The sequence below is a fragment of the Loxodonta africana genome, chromosome 4, assembly GCF_030014295.1.
Source record: "Loxodonta africana isolate mLoxAfr1 chromosome 4, mLoxAfr1.hap2, whole genome shotgun sequence".
NCBI classification, from domain to species: Eukaryota; Metazoa; Chordata; class Mammalia; order Proboscidea; family Elephantidae; genus Loxodonta; species Loxodonta africana.
This window is the reverse complement of record NC_087345.1, coordinates 187431989-187453981: the sequence shown is the minus strand read 5'-3', so window position 1 is coordinate 187453981 and position 21993 is coordinate 187431989. Positions and strand designations below refer to the sequence as shown.

The window sequence follows — 21993 nt, the reverse complement described above, 5'->3', positions numbered from 1 at the left end:
CAAACTAACATAGATTGGATCAAAGGAGATAGCTATTATTTTTCTCCCAGGAAAGATGAGATTTATGACCCACAGCAATTTATTGCCTGTTTTCCCACACAAAGCAAAATAGGACGGAAGTAATGCACTCAATTATGTAGGAACTCTGAAAACTCCAGAGATTTTGATTGATACGCAGTTATAACCAAAAATATTAAGATTTTAAAATGATGAAAGCCAACTATTAGAAATGAGCTGGCATTGTTTATACCGTTACATAAAGCACAATAGCTAAAGCACTTTGAATTTCAGAAGCGATTAATAGCCTCAGTGGTTTCAAATTTAAAGACAGATTTAGATTTGGGTAATTTTTATCGGTCTTATTTGGTGATACCAGTGATTCCATTTATTTTATTATTTTCTACCCCAGTAGATAGTGTGTTAGATCTGCTCCAGCTGGCTTAGGAGAAAAGAATTAATTTGAAGGGTACAAGGTATCTCAGAAACCTCGTGAGTAATTGGGACCAGGGCTAGAAGACATTAGGAATTAAGGCAGTATACCCCTCCCACCTTAACTGCTTTCCCCAGTGCTTTTATTGCACGGCAGACGTGTCGGAGGGCCGCCAGGACAGACAGGTTTAGGACTTTCCTAGGAGAACTACAGGACTCCGCGTATAGTCATACCTGTGGCTGTGATTTATTAGAGCAAACAAAGGGAAGAGACTCACGTGGCGAAGTCCAGGGAAAACCAGGTGCGAACATCCAGGGACCCCTTCCGAGTGGAGTCACACAAAAAACCAAACCCATTGCCGTCGAGTCAATTTATACTCATAGCAACCTATAAGGACAGAGTAGAACTGCCTCATAGGGTTTCCAGGGAGTGCCTGGTGGATTCAAACTGCAGACCTTTTGGTTAGCAGCCGTAGGTAATCCGTAAGCACTACGCCACCAGGGTTTCTGGAGTTACACAGCAAGAGGTGTGATAGTACGCGTGAAACGTTGCCAGCCAGGGAAGCTCCGTAGAGCTTTTTTATTGGGGGCTGATCATGTGGGCAGCCTCTGCCTGGTATGCATCAAAATTCCAGACTCCCAGAAAGAAAGAAAGCCGGCGTTCAGCATAACCATGCTGTTTGTACAGTTTAGGCACAGCGAGCCACTCTTATCAGGGAATGGCTGGAACCCTCAGGAAATCCAAACTCCTGATGCCAGCCAAGCGCCCTCTGAGGGAGAGCGGTTCAGGCCTGCTGTGTTAACTCTTTTCTGCATAGGAGGTACCCTCGCTCCCTCCCCACACTGGAGTTGATATACCTTCTGTGAACTGTTGTTATGTGTTGTCAATTCCGACTTCTAGCGACCCCACGTGACAGAGTAGAACTGCCCCATAGGATTTTTTAGGCTGTAATGTTTACAGGAGCAGATCGCCAGGTCTTTCTCCCATGGAGCCACTGGGTGAGTATGAACCACTAACCTTTCGGTCAGTAGCCAAGCACTTAACCTTTGCACCACCAGGGCTCCTTTCTGTACTCTGTGCCTTCTGTTAAGGCACCAGCAGTGATGAACTAGCCCCTCGAGCTTAAGCCCCAACTCTAAATTCCCAGGAGAGAGCATTAGCTGAGCTAGGTTAGATATCTACTCTGATTCGGCAGTTATGGTCAGGGAAATGGGTCAGAAACCTATTGCTGGGACACCATGGGAAAAGCGCAGTGTCATGGGGACTTTGCTGAAACCCTGTCAGATCTAAGGCCCGTGGAGAAAGTGTTCTTGTTCTGGATCACATCAACCGGTGGGGAATCACCATAGAAATGTCATCACACCCCATGCGGTAGAGCAACCCTGGCTAGATGTTTAATAACTTAGTATTGAATTAAGAAAGATTCACACAGAGATGTGCACATAAACACACAGATGTGTGAACTCACAGACGCATGCACACATACACAGAATGCACGCACACACAGACGTGTACACACAGTTATGCACATACACGTGCACATATGCACACGCACATATGCATGCATGCACACACAGACATGCATGTGCACACAAGATGTGCACACGTGCACCCATGCATGTGCACACATACTAATGTGCACACACATGCACACACACACACAGCATGTATACCAGGAAGTTAAAACCAGATGCTTCCTGCTGGACACCTCGTTTTTCCTTTGTTATGGTTCTCATGTCAGTGGAGTTAGGTCAAAAGTAATTATGCAGCTTCCGGACTGTATGTAGCGGACAGTTGGTCACTGTTGTCTTCCGGTTTGCGGGAGCAGGGAATGGCACTGTGGCTGTGTGGGGCAGCACTTCCTTGTTCCCTGGGGGGCGCAGTCTCTGATTGTCTGCAGACAGGCCCACCTGATAGCTTGTTGAAGGCGCCTTCTTTCTGTATGCCTTTCTTTTTAACTCATTCAGCTGTATCCTCACGCTAACTTTTGCGTTTGTATCTTGACTGTCTTTGAGGTAGAAAGGAGTTCAGCGTTCTTCTAGAGAGGATAAGACTTCTAAGGAAAAGAGAAGTGTTTCCTTGTAAACCTAAGGACAGCATGTAAATAAATGTCAGGGAAGTGACTCCCAGACCTTGGATCAGGTCAGCAGGAGGACTCCTGAAAGCTACAGTGATTCTGCATCTGGGGTGTGGAGGCAGGCAAAAAGAAGAACCCTCCTCAGGTGATTAAGCTGGATTTGTGAGCCATCGTTTAGGATACTCTAGCATTATTATTTCCCCAGTCTAGGGTTTGATCTCCTTGAAGGAAACTCACTCTTTAGATCCACTGTAGCAGTGTGCTACATAAATGTGTTGACTGATTATTGTACACCCTAAAAAAGTAATTCTTTGGAAAAAAAAAAAAAAAGAGAATTCAGTCATAGTAGACTATTAAGAAGCTCTTCTGTGCTCCCTGTCATCCTTCTACATCTCGAGCTGAGGGTGCCTAGTTTGAGGACCCCTAAAGTCTGCACGTGCAGAAGGCTGAGCCGCTTAGCACAGGTCATGCTGCGTGCAGAAAGCAATGTGAGAAATGAATCTTGTGAGGGCAGAGTGGTATTTATTACTGCATGTTCTCTCAGCCTCGCTACAAGGTATTCCAGGAGGCCTTACAGACTGAAGCCCAGCACCCAGCATGGGTATTCAGTTGGTTTCCATGACTGATGACTCTTCCAGCCTACCTTATCTGTCTTGTGTCTTGATGCCGTTATGGATATTTGCTGCTGTTTTTTGTATGTCTCTCATATAGTATGAAATTTTATTGGTCTAGCTGGGTTAGAAATAAATAGCCCTGTTATTTGTTAATCATTTTAAACTAATGGGTACATACAAGTTTTATGAAATTTACTAATTAACATTTTATACAGATACTAAAAATCTGTTACCCTACAGTTAATTTCGGCTGCTGTTGTTTGTTGTTAGGGTGTTTGCTTTGTGTAAGTGGGTATATATTTCCCTCTGTTAGCCAGATTCAGATCTGCATCCTTGCAGGTTGTATGTTCTTATATTTGGTTAATTGAGCAAATGGGAACCTTTGATTGGTGGAAGGATGGGCCCGTCACACACTGAGGCCCAGTTCTCAACAACCTGAGAGCGGTTGACATGCAGGCATGTAACATTTTTGTTGCATCTTTTGTTTTCACAGTGAGAGAAAAACGCAAGAGTCTCTTCATTAACCATGTAAGTGAAGCCGTCTCCCTGTGTTCTTCTGAACGACCATACTGTATATCCTGTGAAGAACTTGAATAACTGTGTTATGTGGTGGGTGGAAATGGTTCCTGTATTTTGTTGACAATGTTCTTATGCACAGTTTTCTTTGTAATTGAGCAAGCATGGCTCAGTATCCACTGTCCCGAATGTTTTCCCAGAAGCCCCAGGCTTATTCATAGCAGGGCATGTGTGAACGGGGCCAGAGTAAATACCTACCACACTGGGCCAAACGAAAGCCCTGTAATTTTAATTTCTAATCTTTTCCTTCCTCTACCCCACCCCCAAATTCTTCTTTTTCCCTTTGTAGAACAGAACCATTCAAGTAAACATAATTATTTTTCACGTTCTCTTTCTCCTCCCAGATTGTTGTTTGTAGGTCCAGTAGAGTTTGCACGTTCTTTTGGTGCTCAAAGAAAGAGGATAAACTTTACAGAGAATTTAACCTGTTCTAGTCTCTGGCCGAGTCTCTGGGTGGCACAGTTAAGTGCTTGACTACTAACTGAAAGTTAGTGGCACCCAGAGGCACCTCAGAAGAGAGGCCTGGTGATCTTCTGAAAGGTCACAGCGTGGAAACTGTATGGCGCACAGCTGTACTCTGAAACACATAGGGTCACCAGGAATTGGAATCAGCTTGATGGCAGCTAGAACTGGAAGCCTCCTGGCCATTCTGAGCAGCACCTCCCAGCCCTGTGGCCAGGAGTAAGATACCCATGGAGATACTCTGTCCTTCTTCCTTGAGTGGCAGGTGCAGCTGGTTAGCTTCATGCCCTCCGCGTACCCCTCTGGAGTACGGAGCCCCCAGGCAAGTTGTGGCCGCCCCTTCCTCTACCTCTGAATTGGTGTCACTTTCCTTAGGAAAGAAAACTATCTCATGGGCTGTAGAATGATGAAGTCGGTGAAATATCAAAACTAGTATGCTGTAAACTCTGATATGGAAAAAGAAAACGGCATATTTGGCCTTACAGAGGTCTTTCTCAGAATTTCTAGACTGCTTGCATTTAAGTATTTGGAAATCTTGAAGTGCTTGGTACTTAAGTTGTGTATTGAAGAGACTTAAAGCTATAAAATTAATTTCCCTGCCCTTTGGTAATCTGGACAGAATGCCACAAGAAGAAACTCAACCTGGGTCTGTGCACTCCAGGGCATTGGCACATGGCCCTTAGGAGATGGGTGATGCCTTTATAGGCAGCGTCAGTGTGTACGCACATCTGTACAGTTCTGTCGGCAGCACTGGGGCTATAGTTTTTACCAGATTCTTAAAGCAGTGTGTGACCTCTTCCCTGACCCCCCACATTTAAAGGCATAAATGTAAAGCTTCTGTGAAATTTAAATATGTGTCAGAAGGAAAAGATGATTAAAATTGCCATGCCTGTTTTGTGTTTCGAAGGCAGAATGTACCTGGACAGAGAAATTTGAGTGGTTGGAACTAATCATCTAAATTCCTGCTGCCTTTTTTTTTGCTCTTCACCCCAGTGGGTAAACTTGAACACTTCACCATTCGTGAGCATGTCTGCAAAGGAGATTACAAGGAAAAGAAGAGCTGAAACTCCAGCCAGGCTGTTTCCACCCTGCCTTCCATTCTTTCAGAGATATAGTGAAGGATGGGGAGGATGGGAGTTTGTTTGTCCCTGTTGCCCCCATTCTGATCCTGAATCATGAGACATGTCTATTCTCATAACCATAACCACCTGCACGGAGATTCTTACATGCAATTAACTCCCAGTTTCACCTCAAACCTCCCATCATGCCCAGGCTACACTGGACAGTTGCCACATGTCACGCATGAGTGAATGTTGTACCAGGATGCAGAGTAGGATGGTGGAGTGTGCGCTCCAACTCCTAGGGTGTCCTCCATAACCCAGCCCAGCCCTCTGTGTAAGACCTCTCAGCTCTTGCACAGAGTGAAACCATACGGTGCGTGGGATCTGCTCAGATGCAGTTGTTCCTGTGTATAACAAGTCTCTTGTTAAGGGTCCTGTGTAATGAATGACCCAGTACAGTAGCAGCATGGCACCCCAGTGTGTGAAAAGACCTAGCTGCAGATGAGCTCATCAGTTCAGTCCACGTTGGGAAAAGCATACAAAGAGCCTTTCCAAACCAACGGAAATATCGTGATTTGAGTGGAATTACTTGGGGATTAAATTAGGCTAGAGCAAGTGTGCTTTCAGGTTTTGAGCCTTGGGCATGAGTGGGAGCAGTAGAGAAGGATACGTGCTAATAATCAGCAGTACCGTCTGCTGGGCCCTTTGCTGTCTGTATGCCAGACTCTTCTGATTGGTTTAATGTACTTACTTATTTAGTCAGCACAATAACTTTCCCAGGCAGGTACTATTTATTATTCCCATTTTACAGATGAGGAAACTGAGGCACAAAGAAGTTAACCAAATAAGTGCTGGAGCCAGGATTGGAACCTAGATGGTCTGACTTCAGAGCCTTCCCTCTTAACTCTCACCCTGTACTGCTTCTCCAGGAGCCCTGGTGGCACGGTGGTTAAGCACTTGGCTGTTAACCAAAAGGTCAGCAGTTCAAATCCAGTAGCCCACCCTTGGGAGGGAGTTGTGGCAGTCTGCTTCCAAACATTACAGCCTTGGAAACCCTATGGGGCAGTTCTGCTCTGTCCTATAGGGTTGCTATGAGTCAGAATCGACTCAACAGCAATGGGTTTGATTTCAGGCTTTTAAACTGCTTCTCAGATAGTAAAATCTATTTCCACTTGGACAGGGGTTGTTTAGCTTGCTTATCTGAAGTTAGCACTAACATTTATAATTCAGTTTTTATAGAACAACCTGTAGGGCTCGTTTCTGAATATGGGCCCCAACTAAAGTTTGTTATTTAATTTACTAACTCTGGAATGAGAGTTATTCTTTGCCTTTGTTTGTAAAACCATTTTATTTTTCACTTGCTTTATCGAGAGGAATATCGTTCCTTTCATTTCTCTGTGAAGTCTTTGAAGAACCTATTTAGTAGATGTTGCTAAGGTACTCTACAGAGAAGCTATTATTTAAGAAAAACCAAAGCAGAGGATGAAGATAAGTCATTTGAGAGAGGTGGGGTGGTTAAGCTGTAACCCTCAGATGAGAACTACAGGGGCCGTAACCTCCTACAGATGGAGAAACACAAGGCTTTTCTGGCTTTGAGCAAAGGACCTATATTAGTAAGAGAAAAGTGTAGGCATTGACTGGGAACATTTTGGAGGGAAGAGGGCAATAGAGAATGGAACCCCAGGCTGGAAAAAGAGATGGGCCCTTCACTGGCTCAGAACAGCCAAAAGAGACTTAGAGGGTTATGTAAAAGAAGTTACTTATAAAATAATTGTTACAGATTTTATAGCTTGAAACCATTTGAGGATAAAGTACTTAGAGAGTTTTGACAGCCAAATCAGGGTGAATCATAAAGACTGGAAACCCTGGTGGCATAGTGGTTATGAGCTATGGCTGCTAACCAAAAGGTCGATAGTTGGAATCCACCAGGCGCTCCTTGGAAATCCTATGCGGCAGTTCTACTCTGTCCTGTAGGGTCACTATGAGTTGGAATCAACTCAGTGGCAATGGATTTTTTAATATTCTAGCCACCATCTATGTTTAGATGGAGTCAGAATGAACAGTTACAGGAAAATTTAATACATTATGAAAAAAGATAGATTTAGGTATTTTAAAAAAGGCTAAAGTTTTGGCTTTTGTAAGTTTAGCTATTTTAATGAATCTTTTAATTAAAATGTGAAAATCTGTGATTGTGGGTGGCATTGTAGGTGGCTGGAATCCAGAATCACTTTCCTGAAACTTTGGGAAGACTCATGCCTTTTACCTTGGCCTAAGGTTGGTAGTTTGAACCCACTCGGCTGCTCCACGGAAGACAGACCTGACAACCTGATCCTATAAAGATTACAGCCTAGAAAATCCTATAGTGTGGTTTTACTCAGTCACATGGGGCCACTATGAGTCAAAAATCAACTTGACGAAACTTAATAGCAACAACAGCAATGATTTGTGTATATCATCCTCCTGCCAGCCACCTGGTGACAGCATACCTCAAGTGAATTAATTGATCATTCTAAGAGATTAAAAAAGATACTAAAACAGAAGGAATCAGGAGTGTGCCAGCCTTCCCTATGTCTCCTTTGCCGTAAATGCGCTTTGAAATGGGAAAGCCTTACTGGGCATGCTGTGTGGTGTCTTCCTCATGCAAAACAGCCCAAAGTCTTTGTCTCAACACTGAGACAGGTGATGGCTCTGGAACCTTTGTGAGGAAGTCAAGCATCTAGAGAGTGAGTTGCTGTTTATTGGTTAAGTGTGAATCACATTATTAGCTCAACTTGGAATCAAAAGAACTTTGGTCAACTCCTAGTTCTACCACCTCCTAATGGTGTGACCTTGGAAAAGTCTTGAAGCCTCAATTCTCTTATCTCATATGAAGAAAATCATAATTCCTGGTCTACCTAATTCGAATGAGATAATGTAAGTGAAGGTGATTTGTGAGTATATATCAACCCAGTGCCATCAAGTCGATTCCAACTCACAGTGACTCTGTAGGACACAGTAGAACTACCCAGAGGGTTTCCAAGGCTGTAATCTTTATAGGAGCAGGTTGCCACACCTTTCTTCTGTGGAGTGGCTGGTGGGTTCGAACTGCTGAGCTTTTGATTAGCAGCGGAGCAGTTAACCACTGCACCACCAGGGCTCCTTCGTTACTACATACAGTCATGCGGCACATAATGTCTGCTCGGGCAACGTCCAACCAAGTGTATGTCCATGATCCCATAATAGAGTTTAGAAATTCCGATCAGAGAATGGAACATAGTAGATGTAACCGGACACAGTGAGTGCAACAGCTTCCCATATGCAACACCCATGTCTCATGTCTCTTGAATACAGAGGAATTGTGCTGGGGGTGTATGTATAACCTATAATACATATGTCTTGATAGTCATAATAAGTGCCTATATTACTGGCTTATGTATGTACTGTATTGTACTTTCTATCATTATTTTAACGTGAACCCTCCCTAATTACAAATAAAAGGTTTACCGTGTGCTTTGATTCATAGGCAGCAGCAGTATACAATATGGTGTTGGCACAACGTCCAAAACACGTAACATCCTATTTCACAGAATGTATCGTGGACATTAAATGATTCATGACTGTATGGCACTATGTAAATATGTTAATGTTGTCATTGTTTATGGGAGTTCTAGGTGAGTTAGATTTAATTTTCCAAGTTCAATGATCAAAACTGACAGAAGTCTTTCTGGTATTTTGAGTATGGATATATTTTTCCCTGAATTGTATTTCATATTTCATAATTATTGAGCCCAGGATCCCCTGGGAGGAGAATATCCTGTTCACCTCTCTTTGGGACTACCCCCTTTGATCATTTATGTTCCTCTTAAATAGTTCTGTTCAGAGTTAATTTTTGCCTTGTATCTTTGAATGAAATAGGGATAGCATTCCTTGGAAAGTGGCCTACTCTGGTTGTACTCTTCCTCTGTAAGCCATGGAAGTCGGGGAGTGAAGCGAGCCAGATCCAGGAACTGGATTTTTTTTTTTAACCTGAACCTTGCTCTGCCCCTCCCAGGAGACTTGTACTTAATAGAAAACACATTGATTGGGCAGCTGCTATATTAGCATTGATAGAGTATACTTGAATACACTTAGTAGACTTTATTCCCCAGGATATAAAAGAAGCAGCAGCCATTTTGGTAATATTGTGAAAATACAGTTTTTCAGCAACCTTAAGAAAATCCAACTTATATTTTGAAATCATTTTGAACTTACAGTTGCAGCAGTAATACAGAGGACATAATTTTCACACTTCACTAAAGGAACTTTAGATACCCTGGTTCAACTTTGACACAAAGGATGTTGAGATGGGGAGATGTTATTTTCTCTCAATAATTTTTTAACAGAAAGTCTAGAAATGATAATGCTACACACACAAAAAGGCTGATGCAGATCAGAGGTTTGCGTAGGTATCAGTTCCTTGGTGATGCCTTGGGAAGACTTTCTTTTTTTATCCTTTTCTGTTTACTCCCTCACCAATCCTCCCTTCCCTTCACTCTGTCGTTCTTGCTATGAAGCAGAGTGAAGCGGTGTTTGTAAGTGTGATGGTCTGTACAAGATAGCTGGCCGTTGGAATTGCTTCCCTGGGGCTTTTGTAGAAGGTTATTTGAAAATTGCGTTGCCCTCATTAAGACACACCAGTGCAGGAGTCTCTGGTGTTAGAAGTTACCCTGGAAAACTCGTGGCGTGTTCTCAGTGGGAGTGTTCAGAGCCCTTATCTTTTGTGTTTGGTGTTAGGATTGCACCCCTGAATAAGCCATTAAAAATTTTTGACCGTGGGTGACTGGCTTTGACATTGCTCAGACCCCCTGGGTGTGGGGAGGGAACTTACTTCACCTCGGCCTGTGATGCCTTTGTTCCTCTCTTGTTAGTTGCTGAGGAAGGAGGACGATACAGCCAGCTGTTCCTTCTCCTGCTGGACACACACTCCCAGCCGCTCGTGATGCTTCGCTCTCTGCTGGGCCGTTCTGTTGTTTCATTTATCTATTTGGACGCGTTACTGTGTTAACCTCCTTGGTTTTCAGCTTTTTAGTTTTGCTCAGGGACCTCTGGAGTAAAGAATGGAAAGGAAAAAAAAAGAGGAAGTCTGAGAAGGAGCAACTTTTATCTGAAGCAGGGACTTTGTTAGAAAAGCCCGTTGAGAAGCAGCCGTTGAGCAGAGGCTCCCAGCCCCGGTACCCATGTGTTCATTGACTAGATGGATGGATGGATGGATGGATATTTAACTTTCATTTTGAAAAATTTCAAACTTACAGAAAAGCTGTAATAATAATAATACATAAAACTCCCGTTTACCCTTTACCCAAATTCATCAGTTTATGTTTTATCACCTTGTGCTCATCATTGTCACATGTTTTTTCTGAATCATTTGGAAGTACGTTGCCTACATCATGCCCTTTTGTCACTAATACTCCATTGTGTATTTCCTAAGAACAAGGATATTCTTTTATGTAATCACAACATTGTTTCAAAATCAAGAATTTAACATTTACACAATTATTTTTAATTATCTGCCCATATTCTAGTTTTGTGAAGTGGCCTGATAATATCGTTGATAGCCTTTTTTCCTCTGGTATCAGATTCAGTCCAGGATCATGCATTGCGTTCCGTTGTCTACCCTTTAGTCTCCTTTAATCCAGAGCAGATCCTCAGCCTTTTTTGTTTTGCGTAACATTGGTACTTTTGAAGAAAAGACTGTTTTGGATTTTGGATTTGTCTGAAGGATTCAGGAGAACATCAGCAGTCAGAATTCTACAGGGAATAATCCTTGCCCTCCGTAGGGCACCCAGTCTGGAAGCACACAGGATCCATACGACCTTCCTTGGTGATGTGAATTTTGACCACTCGGCAGATGCTGTCCAGTTCTCCATTGCGTATTTTCTGGGTTTCACCTTATGACTAATAAGCAGTCTATAGGGAGTCACTTTACTAAGACCATGCAGACCTCCTGTTCCTCACTACCTTCACCTCCAGATTTTACATCCATTGATAAGTCTTGCCTGAATCAATGTTTATTATTTTGGTTGCAAAACAGTAATTTTCCAGCCCCATCACTCCCTCTGCGTTTGTGAGTCGGCATTCTGTGTGTGTCGAGGAACCTTTTCTTCCCATCCATCTATTCATCCTCCTCCCCTCCTGTCTTAGGCTGGGTTCTCTAGAACCATATGTGTATTATATATGTGTATAGAAAAAGAGAGATTTATATCAAGGAAATGGCTCATACGGGTTTTAGAGGCTGTAATGACCCAAGTTTGTGGGGCAGGAAAGAGGATTCTCCTGATTGACATAGATGCCCCAAAAACCCAATGCAGGGGCTGGCAAACCCAGGTTGGCAGGCCAGAAAGCGGGGCTGTTGCAGGCTTCTGCGGATTCACGTAGCCATAGGGGCTAGTGAACCCAAGATTGGCAGGCCAGAGAGGAGGACTGTTGCAGTCTGTGCAGACCTACGCATCTCAAATTATGAGGCAAGACTGTAGGTAAGCCGCTAGCTCAAGTCCCAAGAAACGGAGGTCAGATGAGCAGGAGCCTTCTGCATGATCTAGAATGAGCAAAAGCCCTGGCAAGGTGAGCAGGAAGAGCCAGGCGGCAGAGGGTGGAAAGATGAAGGCTGAGGGGGCAGTGAGCTGCCATAGGCCCCGCCCACACTGGTACCACACAGCAGATCCCATCCATCATGGGGGTGATCACGGATCAAATCTCAACAGGGAGGTGATCACGTTGTACAACTGCCAAAACACTGAGAATCATGGCTGAGCCAAGTTGACACAATCTTAGTCATCACACCTCACTCCCTTCTATTGACCCACCCATCCACTCACCTATTCATCCATCCCATCTGTCCATTCATCCATCCCATCTGTCTGTCTATCTTCAGTATAGATTCATGGATTTCTGTTTTTTCAGTGATTTTTTAAATGGTTATTCCTGTCCTTCATTATTTTGATGCTTACATTATCCTAAATTTGGCTAGTGGCAGCCTTTTCAAGCCAGCTCTGTGTTCTTTTGATACGTTTCCTCTTTTTTTGTTGAGCACTCTCTTGCTTTTTAGCAGAATAAGATATCCCAGGGTCATCTTGAACCACCTGTGCCTCAGTGCTGGAATCACCCATTTCTCTAGGGAGCCCTGACTCCTTTTAGTGGCAAACAGTATTAGAAAACAAGATCTGGGCACCACATGTGCTCACTGCTACTGGGACTCATCCAGCAGAAATAGCTAGGAAATACACATATCAGAAATCATGAATTCATACTGATGGCTCTAATTGCCAATTCCAGTCCTTTCCTTGCAGGTTTTTCTTGCCTTTTCTTTCTGACCTTTTTATTTTTTTTGCCTTTATGGAAAAAAAAAAAAAAAAAAGAGCTTTACTGGTTATAATTTACATACCATAAAATTCACCCTTTAAAGTATACAACTCAGTGGTTTTTAGTATATTCACAGAGTTGTACAGCCATCACCACAGTCAATTTTAGAACATGTTCATCACACACCTCCCCTCCAAGCCCCAGGCAGCCACTAATCTACTGTCTATAGACTTGTCTATTCTGGATATTTCCTATAAGTGGGATCATACAATATGTGTTTTTTTATGACTGGCCTCATTCACTTAGTGTAATGTTTTTCCGGTTTCACCCATTTTGTAGCATGTCAGTACTTCATTCTTTTTATTGCTCACTAATATTCCATTGTATGCATATACTGCATTTTGTTTATCCGCTCATCAGGCGATGGACATTTGGGTTGTTTTTACCTTTTGGCTGTTATGAATAATAATATCTTGCTATGTCTTTTCACACGTTATGAATAATAATAATATATTGCTATGAACACCCTGGTGGCATAGTGGTTAAGTGCTACGGCTGCTAACCAAAGGGTCAGCAGTTTGAATCCGCCAGGCAGTCCTTGGAAACTCTATGGGGCAGTTCTACTCTGTCCTATAGGGTCGCTATGAGTCGGAATCGACTCGATGGCACTGGGTTTGGTTTTTGGTTTTTATGAACACTCGTATACTCTTGATCAGTCCCTAGAGGAGAGTTACCATGTGATCCAGCAGTTGCATTCCCAGGTATGTACACTCAAGAGAATTGAAGACAGACATCCACATATAGACTTGTATGTGAATATTCATAGCAATGTGTTACTGTTCATAACAGCCAAAAGGTAAAAACAACTCGAATGTTCATCGACTGATGAATGGATAAACAAAGTGTGGTATATGCATACAATGGAATACTAGTAGGCAGTAAAAAAAATGAAGTATTGATGCATGCTACAAAATGGGTGAATCTTAAAAAACATTATGCTAAGTGAATGAAGCCAGTCATAAAAGAGCACTTATTGACATCATGCTTGGTAAAGCAGAGGGTGAGGGAAACAGTGGAAGACCCTAAACAAGATGGATTGACACAGTGGCCGCAACCATGGGCTCAAGCATAGCAGGACCGGGCAGTTTCATCCTGCTGTACGTAGGGTCACTGTGGGTCGGAACCAACTTGATGGCACGTAGCAACAACAACAACAACATGGTAACTCTATATTTAACATTTTGAAGAATTGCTAAACAGTTTCCAAAATGGCTGGTGGTCTTTGACTTTTTTTTCCCCTCCTAAATTTTATTTATTTTGTTGTCGTTGAGAATATGCACAGCAAAACATATACCAACTCAACGGTTTCTACATGTACAATTTAGTGACATTGATTACATTCTTCGAGTTGTGCAACCATTCTCTCCTTTTCTGAGTCGTTCCTCCCTCATTAACATAAACTCACTGCCCCTGGAGCTTCGTATGTAATCTTTTGAATTGTTATCGTCAGTTTGATCTCATATAGGTAGTTCCTAAAAGAGCATAATGCTCAAGGCAGACCTTTTTTACTAGCTAAGCCAAACTCTTGTTCAGTTTGAAGACTACTTCATGGGATGTTTTTGGTTTAAGGTTTAAAGATAACTGCAGGATGGTAGTTCCGGGGGTTCATCCACATTCCATGGCTCCAGAAAGTCTGAACTCCGTGAGAATTTGAATTCTGCTCTGTGTTTTTCCCCTTTTGATCAGGATTCTTCTGTGGAATCTTCGGTCAAAATGTTGAGTAGTAGTAGCCGGGCACCATCCAGTTCTTCCGGTCTCATGGCAGAGGAGGAAGTTGTTCATGGAGGGATTAGCCACACGCTCCGCACCCTCCTCCTGTCCCTGATTCTCCCTCTTCTGTTGCTCCAGATGAGTAGAGACCAGCTGTTGTGTCTTAGATGGCCCCTTGCAAGCTTTTAAGACCAGGCACTATACTACCAAGTAGCAGGCAGTGGCCTTTCACTTTTAATACTTTGTTTGTGGTTCAGTGAATTCTGTTTCTAACTCTGATCTACATTAAGATACTTCAAAGTACAAATCTGATTTATTTTTACTTCCCTTTTAAAAAAAATTTAATTAAAAAAATTTTTGAAACGTTTCCAAGAGAAGAAATGACCCTCTGGAACGAGTGAAGTTTTGGCCAGTATAATCACTTTCATAGAGAAATTTGAAGGTATGTTATTAATAACAACTTGATGTATAGCAAGAACACTTAACTAGGAGTCAAGCAGCCTGAATTCTGATTCTTCTGATACTTCTCTCTGCTTTGTCATCTGGCCAAGCTACTGTGTCACCTCGTGAAGCGGTTTGACTACATCACCTGTAAAAGAGGAATAATACCACCTGCTTCACCTATACCACAGGATACTTACGTGTAAAAAAATTTACGTGTAGCATGCGGCAATTGAAAATGGAACATATGAAGGCTCTTAAAAAGTCTGCGTTGTGCAGATACTTGGCACATTTGAATTTCCATGACAGCTTACAAATTACGTGGAAGAGGGAGCTCTAACAGTAGAAACTTGAATTTCTTACATTCTGGGGCAAGTTCGGCATATTCCCAAGTCTTTCTAAAGAGCAAATTAACAATGCTAAGACCTATACTTGGGTAATCACCTGCCTTACTTCACCCCCAGCATTCTGGAATAAACTCATTTCCCACCTGACCCTACCTCAAAAATCACAACCTGGAATATATACGACCATTGCATTCAAGAAGTGAAATAACAGAAGGCAAGTGGTCTTACGGAAGATGAGCCCCTATTTCTTGTATAGCTGCAGAAAGAACTCAGGCAGCAATAATTCCTGCCTGCGTTGCTGCTAGAGAGGCCTCCTGAGGGACTGGCCCAGGCATGCCTGGCCTGCAGGCTCGGAGCCAGGTCAGGACACCCTTCTGTCTCATCTGAGGGTGGCCTTGAGGAATGTTTCTGGATTTTACCCCCCAACCAGAGCTGTAATGAGAAAGAGATACTTCTCACTGTAGAGCAAATGTGTGGAGCCGTGAGGAGGCTGAGGTGTGGCCCTGTGTTGAAGTATATTGTGATCTTAATTATTTTGTTGTAAAAGTATGCATTCACATTAGGGCAGAATTTCACCTCAGAATTTTATTTTCCTAGTTTTTTCTTGAGCGCCACTCTTGGCTTGTTTTTCTGCTCTCATAGAGCAGTGCTTCAGCCTCCTTTTGTTCTTGGTCTATGCCTGTTTGCTTTTTTACCTTTTAGTCCTTCCTTGCTGTAAAAAAATCGATCCAGCTAAAGTCTGCTCAGTCTTCCGTTCTTTTTCCACAAGAGGATTAGTTTAACACCTTGAAGTCGAAGACGAGGGTGTTTTGTTTCTACTCTCCCGGCCTCTTGCGGCTCTCCGTGGTATAGAGAGGAGGAGGGTGAGTATCTTCTTTCAGTTCCCTCTGTCACATTTTAGTGTGTACATACGTTGTTCCAGAACCTCCACGACACGCTCTGCCCTCTGACCAGGGCTTTGGGTTTGCACGGTCTGTGTAAGCCCATGGCCTTCCTTTAACTATTCTACCGCTTGTTAGTGTTGTGAATTTAGGTAAAGATACTTAATGTCTTTCCTTGTTCGCACACTGAGGTAAATACCAGTCCACCTCCTCCGTGGTGTTGCTGACACTGTCTGCACACAGGAAATGTCCAGTGTAAGGTGGGGGGAGTGCTTCCTTCGTGGTGTTGCTGACACTGCACACAGTAAGTCTTCAGTGTAAGGTGGAGGGGTGCTTCCTTGGTGGTGTTGCTGACACTGCACACAGTAAGTCTTTAGTGTAAGGTCGGGGGCTGCTTCCTTGGTGGTGTTGCCGACACTGCACACAGTAAGTCTTCAGTGTAAGGTGGGGGGGTGCTTCCTTGGTGGTGTTGCCGACACTGCACACAGTAAGTCTTTAGTGTAAGGTGAGGGGTGCTTCCTTCGTGGTGTTGCTCACACTGCACACAGTAAGTCTTTAGTGTAAGGTGAGGGGTGCTTCCTTGGTGGTGTTGCTGACACTGCACACAGTAAGTCTTTAGTGTAAGGTGGGAGGGTGCTTCCTTGGTGGTGTTGCTGACACTGCACACAGTAAGTCTTTAGTGTAAGGTGAGGGGTGCTTCCTTGGTGGTGTTGCTGCCACTGCACACAGTAAGTCTTTAGTGTAAGGTGGGAGGGTGCTTCCTTGGTGGTGTTGCTGACACTGCACACAGTAAGTCTTTAGTGTAAGGTGAGGGGTGCTTCCTTGGTGGTGTTGCTGACACTGCACACAGTAAGTCTTCAGTGTAAGGTGGGAGGGTGCTTCCTTGGTGGTGTTGCTGACACTGCACACAGTAAGTCTTTAGTGTAAGGTGAGGGGTGCTTCCTTGGTGGTGTTGCTGACACTGCACACAGTAAGTCTTTAGTGTAAGGTGAGGGGTGCTTCCTTGGTGGTGTTGCTGACACTGCACACAGTAAGTCTTTAGTGTAAGGTGAGGGGTGCTTCCTTGGTGGTGTTGCTGACACTGCACACAGTAAGTCTTCAGTGTAAGGTGAGGGGTGCTTCCTTGGTGGTGTTGCTGACACTGCACACAGTAAGTCTTTAGTGTAAGGTGAGGGGTGCTTCCTTGGTGGTGTTGCTGACACTGCACACAGTAAGTCTTCAGTGTAAGGTGGGAGGGTGCTTCCTTGGTGGTGTTGCTAACACTGCACACAGTAAGTCTTTAGTGTAAGGTGAGGGGTGCTTCCTTGGTGGTGTTGCTGACACTGCACACAGTAAGTCTTCAGTGTAAGGTGAGGGGTGCTTCCTTGGTGGTGTTGCTGACACTGCACACAGTAAGTCTTTAGTGTAAGGTGGGAGGGTGCTTCCTTGGTGGTGTTGCTGACACTGCACACAGTGAGTCTTTAGTGTAAGGTGAGGGGTGCTTCCTTGGTGGTGTTACTGACACTGCACACAGTAAGTCTTTAGTGTAAGGTGGGAGGGTGCTTCCTTGGTGGTGTTGCTGACACTGCACACAGTAAGTCTTTAGTGTAAGGTGAGGGGTGCTTCCTTGGTGGTGTTGCTGACACTGCACACAGTAAGTCTTTAGTGTAAGGTGGGAGGGTGCTTCCTTGGTGGTGTTGCTGACACTGCACACAGTAAGTCTTTAGTGTCAGGTGGGAGGGGTGCTTCCTTCGTGGTGTTGCTGACACTGCACACAGTAAGTCTTCAGTGTAAGGTGGGGGGGTGCTTCCTTGGTGGTGTTGCTGACACTGCACACAGTAAGTCTTTAGTGTAACGTGGGGGGAGTGCTTCCTTCGTGGTGTTGCTGACACTGCACACAGTAAGTCTTCAGTGTAAGGTGGGGGGGTGCTTCCTTCGTGGTGTTGCTGACACTGCACACAGTAAGTCTTCAGTGTAAGGTGGGGGGAGTGCTTTCTTCGTGGTGTTGCTGACACTGCACACAGTAAGTCTTCAGTGTAAGGTGGGGGGTGCTTCCTTGGTGGTGTTGCTGACACTGCACACAGTAAGTCTTCAGTGTAAGGTGAGGGGTGCTTCCTTGGTGGTGTTGCGGACACAGCACACAGTAAGTCTTCAGTGTAAGGTGGGGGAGTGCTTCCTTCGTGGTGTTGCTGACACTGCACACAGTAAGTCTTCAGTGTAAGGTGGGGGGGTGCTTCCTTCGTGGTGTTGCTGACACTGCACACAGTAAGTCTTCAGTGTAAGGTGGGGGGTGCTTCCTTGGTGGTGTTGCTGACACTGCACACAGTAAGTCTTCAGTGTAAGGTGAGGGGTGCTTCCTTGGTGGTGTTGCGGACACAGCACACAGTAAGTCTTCAGTGTAAGGTGGGGGAGTGCTTCCTTCGTGGTGTTGCTGACACTGCACACAGTAAGTCTTCAGTGTAAGGTGGGGGGGTGCTTCCTTCGTGGTGTTGCTGACACTGCACACAGTAAGTCTTCAGTGTAAGGTGGGGGGTGCTTCCTTGGTGGTGTTGCTGACACTGCACACAGTAAGTCTTCAGTGTAAGGTGAGGGGTGCTTCCTTGGTGGTGTTGCGGACACAGCACACAGTAAGTCTTCAGTGTAAGGTGGGGGAGTGCTTCCTTCGTGGTGTTGCTGACACTGCACACAGTAAGTCTTCAGTGTAAGGTGGGGGGGTGCTTCCTTCGTGGTGTTGCTGACACTGCACACAGTAAGTCTTCAGTGTAAGGTGGGGGGAGTGCTTTCTTCGTGGTGTTGCTGACACTGCACACAGTAAGTCTTCAGTGTAAGGTGGGGGGGTGCTTCCTTCGTGGTGTTGCTGACACTGCACACAGTAAGTCTTCAGTGTAAGGTGGGGGGTGCTTCCTTGGTGGTGTTGCTGACACTGCACACAGTAAGTCTTCAGTGTAAGGTGGGGGGTGCTTCCTTGGTGGTGTTGCTGACACTGCACACAGTAAGTCTTCAGTGTAAGGTGGGGGGTGCTTCCTTGGTGGTGTTGCTGACACTGCACACAGTAAGTCTTCAGTGTAAGGTGGGGGGGTGCTTCCTTGGTGGTGTTGCTGACACTGCACACAGTAAGTCTTCAGTGTAAGGTGGGGGGTGCTTCCTTGGTGGTTTTGCTGACATTGCACACAGTAAGTCTTCAGTGTAAGGTGGGGGGGTGCTTCCTTGGTGGTGGTGCTGACACTGTCTGGACACAGAAAGTGTCCAGTGTAAGGGGGAGGGGCTTCCTTCATGGTGTTGCTGACACTGTCTGCACACAGTAAGTCTCCAGTGCGAGGTGGAGGGTGGACTCAGTCTCTCCTCTCACATCTTCCTGTGCCCTGTCTGTGTATGTTCTGCGCACGTCAGGCCTTCAGATCATTGGTTTTTAATCCAGGAATGTGGTGCACATCTCCTTTTCCTGTGCCCCAGAGCAGTTGGACAGAGTCCTGCCTTCTCTATCAAGGTCATAGTTTGTCTTCCATAGAATTTTGATCCTTTTTAAAAATTAAATGGAGCTTTTATTTTTTGGCAATTTCACATATCTCAATTTTTTTAGTTAACAAACTTTTATCACCCCTTTTCCTCTAATACAGGGTCAGTATGAGTCCGAATTGACTCGACGGCACTGGGTTTGGTTTTTGTTTTTTTTCCTCTAATATTAATTCATTTTTTAATGCCTTATTTTTATTTGATCCTAACAAGCCCTAATAAGTAGTAGGACCACAATTATTGTCCAGCCAGTGAGAATGGGAAGCTAATGCAGACCCCCTAAGAGACTTAACCTCAGATTGGGCACGTGTCCACGCCCAGCATCTTACAGGTCTCCTCCCATGTAGTCCCCAGGGCACGGCTGGGAGCTGGAGCCCGCCATCCCTGCGTTACAGGTGAAGGCCTTGGAGCTGGGGGAGTTACGGGCGCAGAGTGACTGTAATTTATTGTCCAAACAGGGACACGTTTGATCATGAAAGAGGTGCTATTAATGGTTATGCCAAGACAACAGGGGTAGACTAGGACTGCCGCGGGCAAGCTCAGATGTATAACCGTCCTGGTTGAGTAACTTGTCCAAGGCTGCATGGCCAGTGAATGTCAGGGCTGCACCTTAAACTCCAGGCTTCCTGGATCCCGCTCGCACTCTTACCTAGCCTATCCTGGAGGTCTCTTCATTCAGCTGGTTCCCAGCAGGCCTCAGGAGAGCCAGGGCTGGAACGCACATTTCTGCCCCATCCTCCATCATTGTCTTTCTGTGATAGCATGTATCTGTGCTGTCAGTCTGTGTTCCTGTTGTCATTTGGGAGAACCCTTCATTCAGAGCCTCTTAAACATACAGTCGAACAGTTCTTGTGTACCAGTGGATTTTTTGTAAATAATAGATTATTGTGTACTACAAACATCATGTAAACATTAGGTAGACTAGATGATCTTCATGATTCAATCTAGGTCTAAAATTCTGTTAGTTTACATATTAAAACTTTGTAAAATACACATTATTTCAAAGATATAAACTTGTTTTTCTTTAAAAACAATCTATAATGGGGCTTCTCACTAATTTGCCTGTTCTCTGCTCCCTTCTAAGCAGAGTTTATGGTTATCTGTGTGTCATCTGCTCCCTCGCCTGCACAGTTGTCATCCCTGGTAAAATCTAGGTAACTATCTATATTGTTGTTGTTGTGTGCCGTTGAATTGGTTCTGACTCATAGTGACCCTATAGGACAGGGTAGAGCTGCCCCATAAGGTTTCTAAGGAGCGGCTGGTGGATTTGAACTGCCGACCTTTTGGTTAGCAGCCGAGCTCTTAACCACTAGCCACCAGGGCGATAGCATTATGCCTGTCCTTTTCCAGTAAATCATTGTGTTAGGTATTTTCTTCTATATACTTCTAAAATGTTATGTTTAAGCATAAAAAGCATTCCTGTGACTTTGTTACCCGCCACGTTTCCTGTATTTTGTTTAGCATGTACTTACGTAGCACTTCCTACGTACCCAGCAATGCTCTCAGCACTTTACAGGTGTCAGCGTACTTACTCCTCAGAAGGACCCAGCCAGGCCTATTATTTTCACCTTCATTTTTACATGTAAGGAAACTCAGCTGCTGAGAAGGGAGGCTGAGTAACTTGCCTGGGCCACACAGCTAGTTGGTGGCCCAGCCGGAATTCACACCCAATAGCTGTGGCCCCAGCAGCTGCCTTCTTCACCTCTCTAGCTGCTGTTTCTCAAGGGCATTGTGTTGTTGTGTGACAGCACAGCCAAGACTCACACCTGCCTGGGAGAGTCTCTGTGTGTCTTAAACACACACATACATGCATACTGATTTTCTAGAATACTGGGATAATTAAAATGTCAGATTAATGCAGTATTTTGATTAAAACTAAGAACTACCTGCGCCCTGAGTGTTTAGTAAAAATATTTAATATATAATGCACTTGTCAGTAAACATATATAACATTAACTGGATAATTTAGAGGGCAGTGCAGTGGTTTAGAGCTGTCAGTGTCGCAAGACCCGAATTGGCTACTGGACATGTTGCAAACAAAGAAGCTGTTGATGCCTGCCCTCTGCCACACCCCAGGAGGGACAGTTCAAAACAAATGAAGGAAAGCAACCCCGGGCCAAGACCTTTTCAGGTAGAGGGAATCCAGCTTGTTATCAATATGGATTTCAAACCAAGAGAGGTTTTCATTTTACAAATCTTGTAGCCCTGACATCCAACAAGTGACTTAATGCCCAAATGCTATTTAGAGCGATGAGCTACCCTGAAAATAAAAATCATTGTAATTTAATACTTAGAGTTTTTATTTAATTTAGGAATTGTTAAATAGTTGAAATTAAATTTTAAAACTTATGGTAGAAATGTTAAATAATTTGGAAGCTGAGCTCACGTCCCCTGGTAAATCGAGAGCTTTAGGGGTACCTGGAGTCCCAGCTTGGAGATCCCAAAGCATGACTGTTCTTTAATTGTACTTTGGATGAAGGTTTAGAGAACAAACTAGCTTCTCACTGGACAGTACACATTGTTTT

The 21993-nt window shown here is 44.2% G+C and overlaps 1 protein-coding gene across 4 annotated transcripts in view; it reads left to right on the top strand.

The window, feature by feature from the left end:
* CCNY (cyclin Y) overlaps positions 1 to 21993 on the top strand; it is a 391131-nt gene that overhangs the window by 319997 nt on the left and 49141 nt on the right. For all 4 annotated transcript variants that reach the window (XM_023539756.2, XM_003420701.4, XM_023539755.2 and 1 more), the window contains one exon: positions 3615 to 3649. In XM_023539756.2, the coding sequence (XP_023395524.1) occupies positions 3615 to 3649 (35 nt within the window). The remainder of the gene's footprint in view (positions 1 to 3614; positions 3650 to 21993) is intronic.